This window comes from Clytia hemisphaerica, unplaced genomic scaffold (assembly GCF_902728285.1).
Source record: "Clytia hemisphaerica strain Z4C2 unplaced genomic scaffold, Clytia hemisphaerica genome assembly, whole genome shotgun sequence".
Lineage (NCBI taxonomy): Eukaryota > Metazoa > Cnidaria > Hydrozoa > Leptothecata > Clytiidae > Clytia > Clytia hemisphaerica.
In genome coordinates, this window is record NW_027103852.1 from 1,582,515 (window position 1) to 1,603,176 (window position 20,662).

Sequence of the window (20,662 nt, forward strand, 5' to 3'; positions counted from 1 at the left end):
TCAGAAAACGCGTGTCAAACTAAAAATCAAAAACATTCAAACTGAGCGAGAAATCATTTTCACCAACTTAACGCAACAAGGACAAAAGTTGAAAACCAACAAAACAAAACAGCGACAAACCTTGAAACCAACAACAATAACAAAATAAAAACAAAGAACCAAAAAGTAACAACCCACAAATAAACAATCTTACAAGACAAACAATCAATATAAATCTACAAATTTAGCGGAGAGAAAACCGGTAAGTGAATTTAAAGAAAGTTGAGAAATAAATGGAAAGCGGATAGATGAAGACCAAAGTCTGGCATCAGGTGTGGCCATGAGTAAGCTTGCCCTGCTACTCTAGAGTCACCCGTCATCTAACCAAAGGTTAGAAAGTGTTGCAATCACAATCTAGAAAAGAAAAGATTTAGAAAGAAAGACGCATAAGCGAAAAGTTTGAAAAGTTGGCCCAGAGCCCGGTTCGGCGTGCCGTATCCGAGTGGCCGTACGAAAGAAAAAGAAGAAGGAAATGAGGACTTCAAACAAAAACACACAAATTTATATCAATACGCGTGAACTTCTTTAACAAAATTTTTACTAATGTGAGTTGCTAATTCACATATCCTGCAAACAAGTGGAGCGCTACCAACCACTAGACTTTCTAATAAGTTCAAACGAGACATTCACAATTTTCAAACTAAAAATGTTAAAATAAAACGACAAATCCGATAAATGTTTTAGATGATGATGATAATTAAATAAAACTAGAGAAGACTTTCTAAGAATAGTGTTATATTGCTAGCAAGGGAATGGAATACCTGCTGGCGTCCATATATTTTTTTCAATGTCTTTTGTAAACGAAAGACTTTTCCGCCTTGTTTCATAGCACGGTCCATTAAAACTCATTACACCTTCTTTTTAATGTATCTAAAGTGTACAAATTTCAATATATCAAAATATCGTGTTTTAAAAACAATATATCTAAATAAAATATACAATAAATTGAAGTTGAGATAAGAATTGTTTGATACTCAAAGTTTCACGCAACTTTTCGTCACGATCTTCAGTCAAAAATTCTATACAAAAAATTCGTTTCAAGTTTACAAAAATATACTGTGCACTGTAAAGTCTTCGTCAAAGTAATTGACGTCATTTCAGTCTTTGGTGTCGTGGAGTTTGAGGGTGAACTTATTCACATGCCGACATTTCGAGATCAGTTCATTCCTTGAATTTAACAGTTTCTCGGGCTGGTCGAATGTGGCAATTTCTAATTTTTCGCTAAGGCAGAGTGAACATTTCAGCGAAGCACGATTGAACGGTGGACATTTACGGACTGTCTTCCAAGTAATCTTTGGGGCATGATTCTTTCGTTTCAACCTCCAAATCTCCTTGGAAAGTTCAGTTTCTTTTTCGTACTTTTCGTTGGCGAAGGATGACTTGTGGTTGGCGTATCGTTTATGGAACTTAGGTTCGGCTAACCCAATGTAGAACTTTTCACCGTAATCTGGTTCGCCATCGCAGGTGACCGTTGCTTGATAAACTGAACGCTCCACCAAACATGAGCCGTTAAGGGGGCAAGATGCTTTCACCCTGCAGTTGCACTGTGGTGGGATCTCGTTACCGTTAGTGTCGCGTTTCAAGATGCTTTTGTTGTGGCTCTGGATGATGCTTTTGATGTTTTTGGTGCAGCTATAGCTTACGGTATTGCGATTGAAGATTTTGTTGAATTTATGGTGTTTCGGGAAGTGTTTGTCAATAAGCTGCAAAAATCTTCTGGCAATTTTCGTCTCGACGTTCTTGTTATATGGCGGGTTGAACCATGTGATGTGGCGTTTGCGATTTTTTGGCTGTGTGTTCTTTGGATTGGTTGGCTTATACGAAAGTTCGACGTTGTAGCCGCTTTCTTTCAACGCTTTCTCGTACGGTTTTTTGGCTTCGGTGAAGATATGTTCGTTGGATGAGTGATTTGACAGTCGTTGTTCGATCGTTTTGGGTATTTGCCTGATCACGATAAATAAAATATATAAATATCTACAAATATTTTCCTCCAAGCAAGGTTGTTGCATTTACATTTTAAATCTGATGAAGCATGAATGAATATAAAAGAAAGCTAGAAAAATTCTTTTGATTCAGATGTTTCTAAATTTTGAAAATAGCTCAGACTGAATGACGAATGCTTACAAGCAGTTACAAGATAACAGCTGTCAAGTAATAAAATATAATAATCTACATTATACTTAGTAATAATGGAGCAGATAAATAGTGCAGGGTGCTTGTACCTATCTAAGAGCAAAGACAACGTTTTTTGTTAAGATTTTTTACCTCTCAAACATTTCGTCAACGAAGTTGTTATGGAAAATAATGCAATTGGTACTTGGTACCATGGCAACAAAAAACCTCATAGAATCAAAAAGAATGATTCAACATTTCAAAAATGTATGAAGAATGGATGATTTTTTTCAGTTGACGGTCATCAATAATTACTGCTGACAGTCAGCGCAAAAAATCTCTTAGGTTACAAATTTGGCCTACATTTTTTTGTAAAGGGGGGGGACTAATTTCAAGGCAAATAGAGTAACAAATAATAAACGGTGAAACAAATAAAACTTAAAATATCAATGCAATTACAACAATTCATCTTAGTCGTCCATCTTTCCAAATGGGGCGAACCTGAGAGCCTTGGCTATCGCGTCATGAATTTCATCATTAACGATTAGCTTAACAGCAGCTAGTAAAGAAAAAAAATTGAATTTTATTTAGCTGGACGAAAAACAAGTTTTTGTGACCAATAAAAATTTCATTTTCATTTCACAATTTCGAAATTGTACAAAACTTTATGATTCTTGATTTTGATTCTCTTGGTCACGAATAAGGTGTGGTCACACCCTACCACAACTCTTACACTTCGAATATATTATATAACCAGTCTGTTGTGCAAGTTGTAGCAGTCATTGACTTACCCATTACAAGGGAATATGTTAGTGTCGAAGAAAACTTCATTTTCTTCATTTGGTGCTTTTTCTCCACACCCTTCATGTTGAATTCTGACATCAACTTTTTGGACATGAAACTGTGAAAAGAGAATAAATATAATACAATACTAGAATAATATAATACAATACAATACCATAATCGCGATATTCCAACTATATATACTCTTGGTACCACACCTGACTCTAGGCTTTGTCTTCATCTTGCCATTTTCTTTTTCTTTGTATAATTGTTTGTTTGAATGTTTTGTTGTTTTGTATCATATTTGTTGGTATTGTCGGTCGAGCAATTGGGGTGTGATGATGTTTCAGCTTTTGCTGAGATTATGTTGAGGGTAGTGTTTTGATCCATGAGAGATTTTCAAACTTTTCTTAGATATATCTTAGGGAAGGGGTCAAATAAGCAAGAGTGGAATAATAATAATAAAGTCATAAAAATAACACAAGAGTTGAGCTGGTTTCATTCTACATAATTGGTAATAGTGTACTGAGGGGTCTTTAATCTCCCATTAAATCTACCCCCCCTTGACTACACCCCTTTTCAAAATCATCTCAGAAAGATGCCATTTTTAGTACATAATATCTTCACAAAGCTAAAGTTGGCAAAAATGATCTCCTAGTAGTTCTAATAGTTTCTTGCTGAAAGTGTTTTTTTTTTTTTTGGTAAAATTGCTGACCAGTAATAAAATACATTTTCTAAACTTTACTAAAATTCCAAAACCCTTACCCTTCCCTTCCTTCTCTTTAGGAATTTTTGAGACTTCTCTCCCTTTAGAGATGGGTTCACATAATGTAGGCTGGTTAGCTTACCTGCTCATAATGTTTTTTGTGGCTGCCTTGATGTCCTTGCCACCAAGTCTTTTCAACTTTGCACGCTAGAATAGTTAAATAATGAAAAATATTAGAGAAGTGAATTAGAAGTATAGATTGAGCCAGATTGAGCGAGGGCTTGCACCCTAACCGATATTTTTATTTGGGCACAGTTTTTTAACTTGGACGTTTAATGAGGAATATGCTGAAGTTATAAACTTACAAGGACATTGTACACTCCTGACTCGTGCAACGTTTGCTCAAAGGTGTTGAACTGATCCATATTTTCCATTCTTGTGATGCCATCATCTGGTTGGTCAACCGAGGAGACGTCGGAGATTAACTTTGGATTGTTCAGTTTGTCATTAATAGAGACGAGAAGTTTCAGCACTTGCTTTTGATATTCTATGGTAAAAAGTCAAAATATAATTTAAATCTAGCTTGCTCTTTCTTGTTTCCCAATAAAAAGACTATATAGGTGGACTTGACCACTGAATTATAAGTCAGACAGGGGCTCATTTAGGGTTGAGGGTAAGCCTTATATGAGGGATCTTCAAATTATACGCTTATAATTACTTTTACGTTGTGAATGCGATTGACTCCAAATTATTGCAATGAATCACAAAAAGGTGCCCAATTGGTATTTTGAGCAGTCAAAGAAGTTCCAACAGAAAATGGAAAAAGGTAAATAGAAAATCTTACTTCCTTCTTCTATAGGAAATTTATTTCGAGGTTCTGAATCTTTTCTTGCAAATGGAACTCCAACGACTGAAATTAGAAATTGTAGAAAACAATTCAAATCTAAAATTTTATCACTTTGATATTGCTTTTGAGTTAAACATAATAAAATAGGCTTCATACAATTCAATAAACTAATACATTTGCAACGCTATGGAACTTTTCCAGCTTTTTCATTTAAAATTGAGTTAGTTAAACTGAGAATAAAAAAGGGTCAAAAATTGTAAGAAAATAATTGAAAAATAAATTAATACTTCTTTTGCCTCGATCGTCTCCAGCACTGCCTCGATTGTACCACTGATCTGATTGTCTCCAGATCTGCCTGGAAAGAAATAAAAACAATGTTAACATTCCTCTCCTTTTAAAAAAAGGTAATTTCACAGACATTTAAGTTTTTACATTCAACTTTAAAAAAAAATCTATTTTCCAGTTTTCTTTGAGACTTAATTTTTCAAAATTAAAGCAATCCCTGCATAACTCATATCAAGAGACAATAGCTTAAACTAAAGTCTGTCCAGATATAATTGGCAGTGGAAACAAGAATGCCTGTAACTTTTGATAGTCAAATATAATTATGAAAATTTTTTTTGTTTGTTTTATAGAATCAAAAGCGCTATATTTGAATGTATTTTTGGTTGAAAAATTCGCGATTTTTAGCGGTTTAATTTGCGATTGTAAAAATTGAGCTTTTTTTCTACTTATGCTATAACGTTCATTTTTACACCAGTATGGTGGCCGAGAGCTGCCATCCAAAAAATTATGATAATTAAAAATAAAAATGAATATAAAATGCACTTTAGATATAAAAATGCTTTTTTAATTCAAAATAAAATGTTTCTCTAGGCCGAGAACTGCCAAAAAAAAATAATTTCTTTTTTCAAAACAAAATTGAAATAAAAATGAGAAAAAAATCCGTTGTGGCCGAGAGCCGCCAAAAATGTCTTTCTGCTGGATGACTGCCAACTGCTCTTTCAGGCAATGACTTTTATTGACGATGGTTGTTAATGGGATTGTGAAGAAGAAAAATAAGCGCGGAATGAAAAGAAAATTTATTTTACACAAAACAAAATTCTAGTCATTCAAAGACAAAAGAAAAGCTGTTGATTGAAAATGTCTAAAAGGAAGCAAGAAACTTTTGATAAGAAAACAGATTGGAAAGAGCATGCAGGGAAAGTGAAGGTGAAGCGAACCTCGAGAAATGGCAAATCAAGCAAGGATAAAACAACACCAGCTGCGATTATTATTCCACTTGAAGAGACTATTTTAAAACATGGTGAATTTAAATGCATATTACATGCCACAGACCCAGCAGGTGCTCTCAAGAAATATCCAAGATTAACATCTCAAGAGTACGTCAACTTTGAATTCGATGAGATTACATTAGAAACCATCAAAGAGGCATGTAATAAACATTTCAGACACAAGTCTGAAAAAGTCTTGCCACCTGGTATGACATGTGATCTTTTAACATCTGATCTTGGTCCGTCGTGTGAAAAGTTGAGCCATTTAGAGGAAAAACTTGCCCATGTCAGGTTCATAAAAATCCAAGACCGATCCAATGCCAATGGAAATAATGAATATGAAAGTACTCGCCATAGCACTACCACTACTACTCAATCTACTACTAACAAGATGATTGGCCCCTCTCACAACTTCTCTACCAGCACTAAATTGCCGAAAATATTGAAAAGTGCACCACCACCTAAAATTTTAAAATCAAAAATGGTGGCACCACCTAAAAGTCTTGGGGTATCCTCCATGTTGAAATTAGGAAAGCCAATAATTAAAATAAATTCTTCATTCTTGAATGTTGAATTAAGTGACTTTGAAATAACAAACAGTGGATGGTCCAAGCCAACTGTAGTAAAATTTAAGGTAGAAGAGACACCATTTGCATCCGGAGGTTTTCGTCACGCATTCCGAGCCAAAACAGAACCATTTGACGGTAAAGAATATGTACTTAAGAAATACACTGCTGAATCGTTGAAAAATCTTTACAGACTGGAAGAAACTCCAAATGCCCATGCCCGAAAGTCTGTACAATTAAATGCACTTGCTTCAAATTTTGCAGCTCAGATGAAAAACGAATTGCCCAATGAGTATCTCTGTATGGAGTACAATAATCTGATGCTTGGTACAGTAATGGAAACAAAAGAGATAGTCACGGTGGAAAGATTCATTGAAGGTCAATTTCTTAAGTATGTGAACAATGATGGTAATGTTATTCCAACCAATGGGCTTATGCAAGACATGGCAGAAGCATTCAGTCACTTCACTTTTGCAAAATCAAACAGTCAACTTATGGTTTTAGATATTCAAGGGTCAAATGAAATTATGTTTGATCCAGAGGTTGCTACAGTTGGGGATACCTATGATGAAAACGGATCTCTTAATTTTTGTATGGGGAATATGTCCAAGGAGGCTATAGTAACATTTTTTCGTATGCACAAGTGTGGGACATTGTGTCAACTATTGAAAATAGACAATTTGAAAATAGTTGATGTTAATGAATAGGTTGCAAAGTGACTGATAAAAAAAGTTGAGATTTTTTTACAAAAGTTGTTGAGATTTGTTAATGACAATTGTTGAGATTTGTTTTAACTTACACAAGGACGATTGATGAAAGTTTTGTCTAAAAAAATGTGCAATTTTAATCACACTGAAACGTTGCGTTATTTTTTGTTTTTAAATTCATCTACCCTACTTGTGCTGTTTATATTGATATCATAAGTTATGACCTTGCTTTGCCAAGCCCTAGGAGAAAGGCCTGTTTCTATGTTTAGAGTTTCAGTTTCTTAATTTTTTTTGCTATTTTTTAAAAACAATCTACCTTAAGTGGATAAATTTTGGCGGGGATTAAATTTGGCGAATTTAGCCAAAATTCGACAAATTAAATCCTCGCCAAAATTTCCAAATTCGGCAATTCGCCAAATTAAATCCCCGCCAAATTTAACAAAAAATAGAATTATGTGAAAAATCACAACTTTTTAGTATATTTTTGAGTAATTTTCACCCATTTCAGTGTGAAAAAATTTCCAATTCGCCAAATTAAATCCTCGCCAAATTTTAAGAAATTGATCTATCGCCAAATTAAATCCCTGCCAAAAATTGTATTTTGGCCAATCGCCAAATTAAATCCACGCCAAAATTTATCCACTTAAGGTATCTAAAGAATTTATTAGGATGATTTTATTCCCATAGGGACCATTCAAAAAGTATGTACGCTCGAGAGGGGGGAGGGGGGGTACTCCCAAAAGCGTATGAAAGCGTATGAGGGGGGGTCCTTGAGGAGAAGTACGTACGCTCGTAATGTTTCCTAAACTGTCTTTTTTGAGAGAAAAACGCAATATTTTCACATCAAAAAATTGTTTTTGCGATTGTTATTTTTCATTTCTCCTTTGGTATTTTTGTTCATCTTATAGATTCTTTTAATTTCTTGAGACTTTGTTATCAATACAATTGGATACCTACTTATTCTACTGTTACAAGAGTTTCAAGTTTCGACTTTGGTTAGGGGGTTGTACTAAAAAGCGTACGGACGCTGAAGGGGGGGGGTACACATAAAGCGTACGAAAGCGTACAAGGGGGAGGGGGAGTCAAAAATTTGCCATTTTCGAGCGTTCATACTTTTTGAATGGTCCAATATAGAATATCCAAGTATTGGTTCTCTTATAGGTGTACTTTTTATTTTATTTCATTTAAAATTTTTTGTTTAAGACAAATATTTTACATCGAGGTAAGCCTTAACATATTCTTGTGAAGGTATTTTTGATGGGTCTTCAATTATTTGTGTAAACTTCAATTTCGTATCCAAGTCCAAGTAGTCTTCTGGTGTTTCAAGAATCCCAGACAATTCAGCTACCTCTTGGAGTTGCTCTGGTTTGATTTGAAAGCCTATAAGAAAAATGAAAATGTGACTGTCTTTTCTCTGTAAAATATTTTAAGCTATGTGATTCGAATTAGTCAATTAATCAGAGTCTGCCGGGAATTTGGTAGTCAATGTAGATCTATCTATATTTGGTCTTTGTATACCATATTGTTACATGTTATTGTTATAATTTCTAGATAAATTTCCTATTTTTCAACAAATAAAGTATACTTACCACATTTTTCCATATCATATTTCTCTGGGAATGAATAAATATGATTTGGTATACCATCAGGTAAATAACATCCTCTTTGCTTTCTTATTCTATGCGTGTTCCAAACCAGATCTTTAAACTCATCAAGTTCTCGTTGGATTAGTGGAATCATAACGTACTTCATTGCATCTCTAGTAGAAATGATAGGACTTGATTTGAGAAATAACTTGATCAAAACATACAGTCCAGTCTATTTTATTATTATTTCTCAACGACCTTAAGAGAAGTCCATCATTTTGCTAAACAAAGCCTCATAATAACCTATTTTTATAGGTTTTCAAATAGTACATTTTACAACCCCGGGCAACTTATTTGACCCCTCCTATGTTAATTAAGCATCAAAGAATGAGGTTGTACGTATTCCAGAAATAATATGTACCTATCTTGTTCATTTTCTGGATCATAATGATGCTGATCTTTAAGCCAAACGAGCCCCTCTTTGAAGAATTTTTCAAGTCGCTCATGTAACTCTCGCCACCAACGTTCAATCTGTTATTTAAAGTCGAGAAATTCGAAATATTAATTTTATATTTTGCCTAAACCCCTTCCCTTAAAAAAAAATTTGCTTGACATCGTCGCTAAAAATAAAAAACTTTATCCTTTGCTCATTTGTATATAAAAAGACTCAGACCTCATTGTTTATAATTCAATACCTGGTTAGTTGTCGACGGACCATAAATAACAGAATCACATGGTTCATCAATCACCTGGTCTTCGCTACAAGTTTTGTTTCGTAGATAGGATTGCATTGTTGCCATTGTCCCAGTTTCTGAACCTTTATCAATTCGCATAAAATTAGGCATACAATTAGATTTGGATAGGTAGTCCCAATGCCACTTTCCAATCAGCTGTGGGTTGCTGTTTGTATCCCATACTTTTAACCAAAGAATTTTGCGACTGGCTGTATCAATGCAACCATAGATAGCAAGGGGAAAGGTCCAATTTTGATATCCCATTAATTTATCATGGCCGTCTAGCGACCACACCCAATTTGAACCGGCTGAATAAAAGTGACCTCTTGGTTTCTTTTTGTTTTGAAGTCTTCGCTCCTCTAGTAGGTCAGGGTTAGCATCATACATGACGTTATGGACTACATCTCGTGGCACATTCATGGAATATTTCTGCCGAATTTTCTGGTGCATAGCCCTGTATCCGAGCAAAGCACCAGGTCCAGCCATTTCTTTTGTCACGGCACTTTCTATGCGTTCAATTGGAATTGTGTAATCAGTGTATCGAATGCCAAAATGTGCTAATCGACGATCAAGAGATCTCAAACTCCATGGGTATTGAGAAAAATCTCTCTGCACAAAGTCCAATATTTCCTCTCTTTTGGTTCTTGAAGCCACATAGTTTTTTAACGCAGCTTTAAGTTCGTAGTTATTCTTCCAACTAAAAGAGTACGCCATTTTGCATTCTCTCAGGCAAATCTAAAAAGGTCAGAAAAATTAAATCGAATGTTTTCTTTTTTTGGCGCGAAATATTATTCACCATCCATTTGAATAATATATACAATCTAAAAGTCGTACCTCAAAACAACTAGCGGGAAAATTATTCCAACTTTCAATCTATTTGAAGTACGCAAACATCCTAAAGGTTATAACTCAAAACAACTATCTGTGGCAGTTCTCGGCCTGTCGTATTTTACATTTTTATTTCAAAAAGATTTTTATAAATGACAGTTGTCGGCCTAAATATTATTTTTATTTTTAAAAACATAATTTTTTTGGCAGTTCTCGGCCAATGAGTTATTTAATTTTCAACTTTAATCTTTTATTTCTATTTTAAAATAATTCGTCTTATGTGGCACTCTCGTCATAACGCTTAGACATTCGTTTTTAGAGCCAAAGCGTTCGTCACGAACGCTTAAACTTTCGTTTAAAAGCAAAGCGTTCGTCGTGAACGCTTAGGCATTCGTCATAAATCATAAAGCATTCGTGACAAACGCCTCCCTATTAAAGCGTTCGTCACGAATGAGTCGAAATCTAAAGTCGCTCGAAAAGCATTCGTGACGAACAGATAGACCGTTCGTGACGAATGACTGACCGTTCGTGTGTCCACGACGAATGCTTTTCGTTCCAGTAGGCATCAAAAGCGTTTTTGCTCAGCAGAAAAAGGTTAAAATCGATTCAAAATGCGATCATAAGGCTTGAAAAATGTTTTCATTCAGCATAAAAAGGTTATAATCGAATCTAAATACCATCCAAAGGCTTCAAAGGTGTTTTCGGTCAGCAGAAAGAGTTTAAAATTGATTCTAAATACCACCCGCCTACTTCAAAAGTGTTTTTATTTAGCAGAAAACACTTAAAATCGATTTTAAAGCTTCAAAAGTGTTTTCGTTCAGCAGAAAATACTTAAAATCGATTCTAAATACCACCTGAATGCTTAAGATGTGTTTTCCTTCAGCAGGAAAAGCTTTAAATCGATTCCAAATTCCATCTGAAGGATTGAAAACTGTCTCCATTCAGAGAAAAAGCTTTAAATGACATCCCAATTCTTCAAAAGTGTTTTCGGTCAGCAGAAAGAGCTTAAAATTGATTCTAAATACCACCCGACTGTTTCAAAAGTGTTTTCATTTAACAAAAACCGCTTAAAATTCATTTCAAATACCATCTGAAGGCATCAAAAGCGTTTTCGTTGAGCAGAAAAAGTTTAAAATCGATTCAAAATGCGATTACAAGGCTTCAAAAATGTTTTTCTCAGTAGGACAAAAACACTTAAATGAATTTTAAAGCTTCAAAAGTGTTTTCATTCAGCAGAAAATGCTTAAAATCGATTCTAAATACCACCTGAATGCTTAGATGTGTTTTCCTTCAGCAGGAAAAGCTTTAAATCGATTCCAAATTCCATCTGAAGGATTGAAAACTGTCTCCATTCAGAAGAAAAAGCTTTAAAATGACATCCCAATTCTTCAAAAGTGTTTTCGGTCAGCAGAAAGAAGAGCTTAAAATTGATTCTAAATACCACCCGACTGTTTCAAAGTGTTTTCATTAACAAAAACCGCTTAAAATTAAAATTCATTTCAAATACCATCTGAAGGCATCAAAGCGTTTCGTTGAGCAGAAAAAAGTTTAAAATCGATTCAAAATGCGATACAAGGCTTCAAAAATGTTTTCCTTCAGTAGAAAACACTTAAAATGAATTTTAAAGCTTCAAAAGTGTTTTCATCAGCAGAAAGAAAATGCTTAAAATCGATTCTAATACCACCTGAATGCTTAAGATGTGTTTTCCTTCAGCAGGAAAAGCTTCAAATCGATTCCAAATTCCATCTGAAGGATTGAAAACTGTCATCATTCAGCAGAAAAAGCTTTAAAATGTCATCCCAAGTCTTCTAAAAGTGCTTTCATTCGGCAAAACAAGCTTAAAATTGATTCTAATACCATTCGCCTGCTTCAAAAGTGTTTTCATTCAGCAGAAAACGCTTAAAATTGATTTCAAATACCATCTGAAGGCTTCAAAAGCGTTTTCGTTGAGCAGAAAAAGTTTAAAATCGATTCAATATGGGATTACAAGGCTTCAAAAATGTTTTCCTTCAGTAGAAAACACTTAAAATGAATTTTAAAGCTTCAAAAGTGTTTTCATTCAGCAGAAAATACTTAAAATCGATTCTAAATACCACCTGAATGCTTAAGATGTGTTTTCCTTCAGCAGGAAAAGCTTTAAAATGTCATCCCAAGTCTTCTAAAAGTGCTTTCATTCGGCAAAACAAGAATAAAATTGATTCTAAATACCATTCGCCTGCTTCAAAAGTGTTTTCATTCAAGCAGAAAACGCTTAAAATTGATTTCAAATACCATCTGAAGGCATCAAAAGCGTTTTCGTTGAGCAGAAAAAGTTTAAAATCGATTCAAAATGCGATTACAAGGCTTCAAAACTGTTTTCCTTCAGTAGAAAACACTTAAAATGAATTTTAAAGCTTCAAAAGTGTTTTCATTCAGCAGAAAATACTTAAAATCGATTCTAAATACCACCTGAATGCTTAAGATGTGTTTTCCTTCAGCAGGAAAAGCTTTAAAATGTCATCCCAAGTCTTCTAAAAGTGCTTTCATTCGGCAAAACAAGAATAAAATTGATTCTAAATACCATTCGCCTGCTTCAAAAGTGTTTTCATTCAAGCAGAAAACGCTTAAAATTGATTTCAAATACCATCTGAAGGCATCAAAAGCGTTTTCGTTGAGCAGAAAAAGTTTAAAATCGATTCAAAATGCGATTACACGGCTTCAAAACTGTTTTCCTTCAGTAGAAAACACTTAAATGAATTTTAAAGCTTCAAAAGTGTTTTCATTCAGCAGAAAATACTTAAAATCGATTCTAAATACCACCTGAATGCTTAAGATGTGTTTCCTTCAGCAGGAAAAGCTTCAAATCGATTCCAAATTCCATCTGAAGGATTGAAACCTTCATCATTCAGCAGAAAAAGCTTTAAAATGTCATCCCCAGTCTTCTAAAAGTGCTTCATTCGGCAAAACAAGCTTAAAATTGATTTAATCCATTCGCCGCTTCAAAAGTGTTTTCATTCAGCAGAAAACGCTTAAAATTGATTTCAAATACCATCTGAAGGCTTCAAAAGCGTTTTCGTTGAGCAGAAAAAGTTTAAAATCGATTCAGATGGGATTACAAGGCTTCAAAATGTTTTCCTTCAGTAGAAAACACTTAAAATGAATTTTAAAGTCAAAAGTGTTTTCATTCAGCAGAAAATACTTAAAAATCGATTCTAAATACCACCTGAATGCTTAAGATGTGTTTTCCTTCAGCAGGAAAAGCTTTAAAATGTCATCCCAAGTCTTCTAAAAGTGCTTTCATTCGGCAAAAACAAGAATAAAATTGATTCTAAATACCATTCGCCTGCTTCAAAAGTGTTTCATTCAAGCAGAAAACGCTTAAAATTGATTTCAAATACCATCGAAGGCATCAAAAGCGTTTTCGTTGAGCAGAAAAAGTTTAAAATCGATTCAAAATGCGATTTACAAGCTTCAAAAAATGTTTCCTTCAGTAGAAAACACTTAAAATGAATTTAAAGCTTCAAAAGTGTTTTCATTCAGCAGAAAATACTTAAAATCGATTCTAAAAATACCACCTGAATGCTTAAGATGTGTTTCCTTCAGCAGGAAAAGCTTCAAATCGATTCCAAATTCCATCTGAAGGATTGAAAACTGTCATCATTCAGCAGAAAAAGCTTTAAAAAGTCATCCCAAGTCTTCTAAAGTGCTTTCCTCCGGCCAAACAAGCTTAAAATTTATTCTAATACCATTCGCCTGCTTCAAAAGTGTTTTCATTCAGCAGAAAACGCTTAAAATTGATTTCAAATACCATCTGAAGGCTTCAAAAGCGTTTTCGTTGAGCAGAAAAAGTTTAAAATCGATTCAAAATGCGATTACAAGGCTTCAAAAATGTTTTTCTTCAGTAGAAAACACTTAAAATGAATTTTAAAGCTTCAAAAGTGTTTTCATTCAGCAGAAAATACTTAAAATCGATTCTAAATACCACCTGAATGCTTAAGATGTGTTTTCCTTCAGCAGGAAAGCTTAAATCGATCCCAAATCCATCTCAAGTATGAAAACTGTCTTCATTCAGCACAGAAAAAGCTAAAATTGATTCTAAATACCACCCGACTGCTTCAAAAGTGTTTTCATTCTGCAGAAGACGCTTAAAATTCATTTCAAATACCATCTGAAGGCATCAAAAGCGTTTTGTTCAGCAGAAAAAGCACAAAATCTATTCTAAATACGATCTTAAAGCTTCAAGAGCGTTTTGGTTGAGCAGAAAAAGGTTAAATCGATTCAAAATGCGATCATAAGGCTTGAAAAATGTTTTCATTCAGCAAAAAAAGCTTAAAATTGATTCTAAATATCACCCGACTGCTTCAAAAGTGTTTTCATTCTGCAGAAAACGCTTAAAATTCATTTCAAATACCATCTGAAGGCATCAAAAGCGTTTTGTTCAGCAGAAAAAGTACAAAATCTATTCTAAATACGAATTTATGGCATCAAAAGCGTTTAGTTGAGCAGAATAAGGTTAAAATCGATTCAGAATGCGATCATAAGGCTTTAAAATGTTTTCACTCAGCAGAAGAAACTTATAATCAAATCCAAATACCACCCAAAGGCTTCAAAAGTGTTTTCATTTAACAAAAACCGCTTAAAATTGATTTCAAATACCATCTGAAGGCTTCAAAAGCGTTTTCGTTGAGCAGAAAAAGTTTAAAATCGATTCAAAATGCGATCACAAGGCTTGAATAATGTTTTCCTTCAGTAGAAAACACTTAAAATGAATTTTAAAGCTTCGAAAGTGTTTTCGTTTAGCAAAAAAAGCTTAAAATCGATTCTAAATACCACCTGAATGCTTCAAGATGTGTTTTCCTTCAGCAGGAAAAGCTTCAAATCGATTCCAAATTCCATCTGAAGGATTGAAAACTGTCATCATTCAGCAGAAAAAGCTTTAAAATGTCATCCCAAGTCTTCTAAAAGTGCTTTCATTCGGCAAAACAAGCTTAAAATTGATTCTAAATACCATTCGCCTGCTTCAAAATTGTTTTCATTCAGCAGAAAACCCTTAATGCTTCAAAAGCGTTTTCGTTCAGCAGAAAAAGCTTAAAATCTATTTTAAAATGTCATCCCGAGTCTTCGAAAGTGGTAGATTTTCATTAAAATCGATAATTCTCAAAAAAAATTTTGTGTCCCTACAATGTTTCTGTGTCACTTTTTGCACCAAGCTCATCAAAGCCCGTATAACTTTAAAGAAATCGATTTCGGGATCGAACAAGTCATAAAAAAGGCCAAATATTTCAATCTTAACATAAAGATCTCAACAAAAAGATGGGATTCCGGATTTCCACAACGTACCGAAAATACCGGAAATATCACACACCTGATCTCAGGTCCTCACTTTGCGGGAGGTCCTCACTTTAACGGTTACAACACACACAGGTCCTTGGTATGTAGGATTCGCTAACACACACACACACACACACACACACACACACCCATAGCACACGAAAAGTCCATAGTGAGGACTTTATTCGCAACCCGTTAAAGTGAGGACCTACACAAAAAAGTCTTTATCTTTAAATTAATGCAACCCACGGTAATAAAATTTTAGGTGGGGTTTGAGTAGACACTAATACGTAAAACAGCCCTAATAACACACCCCTATCTTTTAATTAAAAAATCCGTTATACCAAGGACCTGTGTCTATTTTTTCGTTTATAAGTACCCGTTAAAGTGAGGACTTCCCGGATTTCAGAAAATTCGTGTGTACAAACATGCAATCTGAGGACTTGAGTAAATGTTAATTACTAGTGACAGTCTGATTTGGTGTATAATGGAGGGTTGAGCACGAGTTTGTTGCGATGTAGTCAGAAGTAATTTTTAGAGATTTTAAATCAAACTTCTTAAAGGATATTTGTGGGGGTTTTCCACTAGTCAGGAAGCATTTTCATCCTCAGGGCATAAGTCACTGTCTGGTAAAGAATTTCTCTTTCATAATACGGCAGGGACATTATGCTTCAATAAACTTAAAAGAAAATCTTTTGTGCGAACTATCAGAGATCAACGGTACGGTACGAACAGAGAAGAAATATGTAGAACCGAGTATGTCAATGCACGTAATCAGACCAACAGAAAGATAACACAAGTCAAAAGAAATCTCGAAAAACGAATATAAGGACATGTTGACTTAAAGACTATTACAACTTTAACCAACCACAAGCTTTCTTGATCATTCAAAATTAATGGTATTTTACTAAAATTTAGATAAAATTCTTGGATTTCAAACATTACAGAACCTCAGGTGAAAATTCAATATTTTCAGTTGTAGAAATACAAAATGATCTCAGGTCCTCACTTTGTAGTGTGTCAAAATTACAATGCATAAGATCAAGGAAATTTTAAATCTAAATTTCGATCAAAACTGAGGTCCTCACTTTGCAAAAAATGTGTGTTTAAAGGAGATCTAACGTCAAAAATTTTGCTACATTTTTTTGGAAATTATGGAAACTTTATATTGTGGGGATTAAAATGGGCTATAAAAAGAAACACCATAACTCTAAATTTGAGTCAAAGTCTATGGGAGTAATCTCTCTAAAAACTGGGAAACCTGGCCACTAAAAGCCAGAAACCCCAGAAAAAGGGAGCAATGCTCTTTGTCTTATAGGACGAATGATGTGAAGCCGTTCGACTCAAATCTGATGGACGTTTGCTGGATCATGTATCTACCACGTATTTCAGGAGGAGAACAACAGTGCTTCGTGGCTAGAGGTGTCGCGAGCCTCTTGTCATCATGTCAAAAGCTAAAGACTTCAAAGACCTCAGTATCATCACCCACAATGCCAGAGGGCTAAAATCCCAGATGAAAAAGCATGAACTTCTCACTCAGATAAACATTAGAAAATTATTTGCTATTTGTTTACAAGAAACTTGGACTGTTGGTTTCTCAATTCATGAACATAAAGGTTGTATACTTATTAATAATGGTCGTGACGAAAAAATGCCGACCAGTCGAAGAGGGCAAGAAGGTGTAGGCATTGCTCTTAGTCAAGAGGGCAAGGCAAGAGGGCCTTGAAAGAAAACGGGCATCTGATATATTAATCGTTGGTTGTGATTGCAACTCAAGTATGGGGATAAATGTCGCCCCTTCACAAACTTATAATAGAGCTTCAATTGGTCGTTTCGGTATGGAGCATCGCAACAGAGCTGGTATACGTTTTTCCACTTTTCTTGAAACACATAATCTTATGGCTCTTTCGACGTATTTTAGAAAAAAGAGCTATGCTACATGGAATCATCCACGTTCACGACTCCCACATCAAATTGACCATATCCTAATTCAAAAGAACGATTTCAAGCGATTCATCGATTGCGGTAATTATAATCCACTCATAAACAGCGATCATATTTCCGTTAGATGCAAAATCCGCCTTGTTGTTTCCTTTCGAAAAACTCAAACTCCTCGTCAGATCATATCCAAGCTAGACAGTTCAGTGTTATTAGATTGTGATATCTCACAATCGTTCAATCAACAAGTTGTTCATCATTTCAACCGCTCTCCAACGATACCAACTGTCATAATAAACTTTCTTACGCTATGAAGAAAGCTGCAAAAGATATTCTCCCAAGGAAACCCCGTCCGCAACCCGACTGGTTCACCGCCAATGAGGACCGCTTATTAAAACTTATCGATATAAGAAACTCCGCTTTAAAAGCAAAAATAAACCGCCCTACCCGACAATCTATCAAGAATCTACGCATTGCTCGAAAAAACTTATCTTCAGCTATAACGACTGCTAAAGACAAATGGATCGTAAGTAAAATTGACGTTTTAAATGATTCTGACGCATCAAAAAAGGGAACTAAAATATGTTGGGACTCAATAAAATCGCTAAAACAAGGACTTACAAAACCAAGGCAAGTCAACGAGAAAATGATGACCAAAAGCGATGGTACCAAATGTAAGTCTGCAGAAGAAAATGCAGAGGTGTTTAAAGTCCATTTCGAACAACTATACGACCGTAAACCAATTTTCGACCCCAACGCCCTTGATCTGCTCGAACAGCATCCAGTTAAAGAGGGCGTAGATCACCTCCCAACTGATCAAGAAATCAGAAAAGCAGTTACCCGTTTGAAAAACAATGCCCCTGGAGAAACTGGGATAACCTCTCAAATGTTCAAATCGATAGTAGAGGACCCAGAAACTTTTACACTATTGAGAAATGTTGTTACTGAGCTTTGGAACACTGAAAATCCCCCATCTGAATGGGATATCGGACTACTTAAAATATTACCAAAGAAAGGTGACCTGAGTAAGCCTGGTAATTATCGCGGTATTATGTTGCTCGAGGTATCCTATAAAATCGTAGCTATTATCATTCATGAACGACTTCAACCAATCGTTAATTCAATTGACCACGAATCACAATGCGGTTTCCGTCCCGGAAGAGGATGTCAAGATGCAATATTCACAGTCAAACTTGCTATGAAAAAAAGGCGTGAACACAACTCCGAAACATGGATCTTATTCTTAGACTTAGTGAAAGCGTTTGACCGGGTTCCTAGAGAACTTTTATGGGGGGTACTTGAAAAATTTGGTGTACCTCTAAAAATTGTCAGAATTTTAAAATCGCTTCATCAAAACTTCAAGGTGAACTTTGAAGTAGATAATGTTTCTCACTCTATTAACTGTACCATTGGTGTTAAGCAAGGGGACATTTTAGGTCCCGTGCTATTCGTTATGTATATTGCAGCCATTATGATCACATGGCGTAAGCGTTATGATCGACCCTTGTGCATCTTTCGTACAAAAAATGACTTTCGCATGACCGGTAGGAGATACAATGCCAAAGGGACTGATTTTGCCGTACCAGATTCAAAATATGCAGATGACACTGCCGCTTTATTTACGTCGAGACAAGACGTAGAAATTTACATCCCTCCTCTATTTAATCACTTCTTATCCTTTGGAATGGAGGTCCACGCTGGAGACGATTCGCAACCAGAAAAACCCTCGAAAACAGAGATTCTATATGTCTCTGGGCCGAACCCAAATGTTGACCCACCAAACCTAGATCCCATAAAGTTTGGAGATGGAAAATTTATCCCTGTCACAGATAGTTTTTGCTACCTCGGTTCGTTCTTATCGAGAGACACAGATGACGAGATTGATGTTGTATCAAGATTAAATCGTGGAAGTAATGCTTTTGGCGCCCTTAGATCGTGTATTTTTGCTAATTCTCGTGTCTCACCAAAAGTTAAGGCAGTCGTATATGAGACTCTTATTCTTTCTATTGTTTTATACGGCTCGGAAACGTGGAGTCTTACCGAAAGATTGTTTGATTTATTGAGATTATTTCATCGTAGATGCGTACGAGCAATGTCTCGCGTAAACCTGTTACATGTTCGAAAACACAGAATATCTACAGAAAGTTTACTTGAGAGACTTGGTTTAAAATCTATTGATTGTTATATCACTCGACGCCAATTGGCATGGGCTGGCCATGTTGCAAGAATGAGCTTTGATCGTTTGCCACGCAAAATGCTTTCTTGTTGGGTTGTATCTAAACGTCCAAAAGGTGCCCCAAAATTTACATATGGAAGGGGTCTGTTTAAATCTTTGAAAAAGTCTAATGTTCCCAATGATAATTGGTTTGATCTGGCTAATGATAAATTATGGTGGAATTGTATGCTTTGTGATCTGGACTTTTAGTCTTTCTGGTATATAATATTGTTCTTTTTTTTTTTTATTTGTCAACCATAGCGCAATGATTTCCTAGGGATTATATATATATTTTTTTATATATTTTTTCTAGGCCGATTCCCACTGCATGGGACGGATTACTCTCTCTCTCTCTCAAAATGGGCTATGTTATGTTGAAAAATCTTAACTCAATAGGAAGTTATATCCCTTTAAAGATTTAAGCGTGTGACGTCATTGCCGAACAACTTGTTTGTTAAACAAGATTTTCTCTCTTTTTTTCTAAACTTTTAGTGAGTTTTATAAAGAAAAATTTCTTGATGAAATCATTTAGCACATTCATTTAGACTTCTAAATTCAGAGCAAAATGTCGTCGAGTGAATCTTCAAGTGAAGAAAATGATTTCTCAGACATTTTTAACCATTCTACTGATGAAGAAAAGGAGTTAGACACATCAGAATCAGAGGCAGACGCGTCAGATGAAGAGGATGAAGCTATTAGAGGGTTTTATGGTTTTGAACCTGAGTATTCAAAAAAAGAGCTAGCGATCCTGTCAGCAAAGCACAAAGAAGATGAAAGCTCGTCTTCAAGTGATAGCGAACGGGAAAATGATGACCTGGAGTCAAGTAGACTTGAGAACTTGCATTGGTGCACTTGTAGAAACTGTGTAATTGGCACCGATTTCACTTTAGAAGAATGTCTCTGTTGCAAAGAATGTAGTATTCTCGAAGAGAAACTTGAAGGCATATCTTGTATTACAAAACACAAAGACTTCAAACCTTTCATTCTCACCCCATCAGCCCTTGAGTTCACCTTTAT

At 35.1% G+C, this 20,662-nt stretch overlaps 1 protein-coding gene across 1 annotated transcript; it reads right to left on the minus strand.

Moving 5' to 3' along the window:
• Positions 1 to 8,163: 8,163 nt before the first annotated feature.
• LOC136807986 (uncharacterized) lies at positions 8,164 to 10,126 on the minus strand. The gene is made up of 4 exons (XM_067064616.1): positions 9,316 to 10,126; positions 9,042 to 9,151; positions 8,624 to 8,793; positions 8,164 to 8,414 (listed from the first exon to the last, which is right to left on the minus strand). The coding sequence occupies exons 1-4, from the start codon at positions 10,066 to 10,068 to the stop codon at positions 8,233 to 8,235; spliced, it is 1,215 nt and encodes a 404-aa protein (XP_066920717.1). The 5' UTR covers positions 10,069 to 10,126; the 3' UTR covers positions 8,164 to 8,232.
• Between the last annotated feature and the right edge of the window lie 10,536 nt (positions 10,127 to 20,662).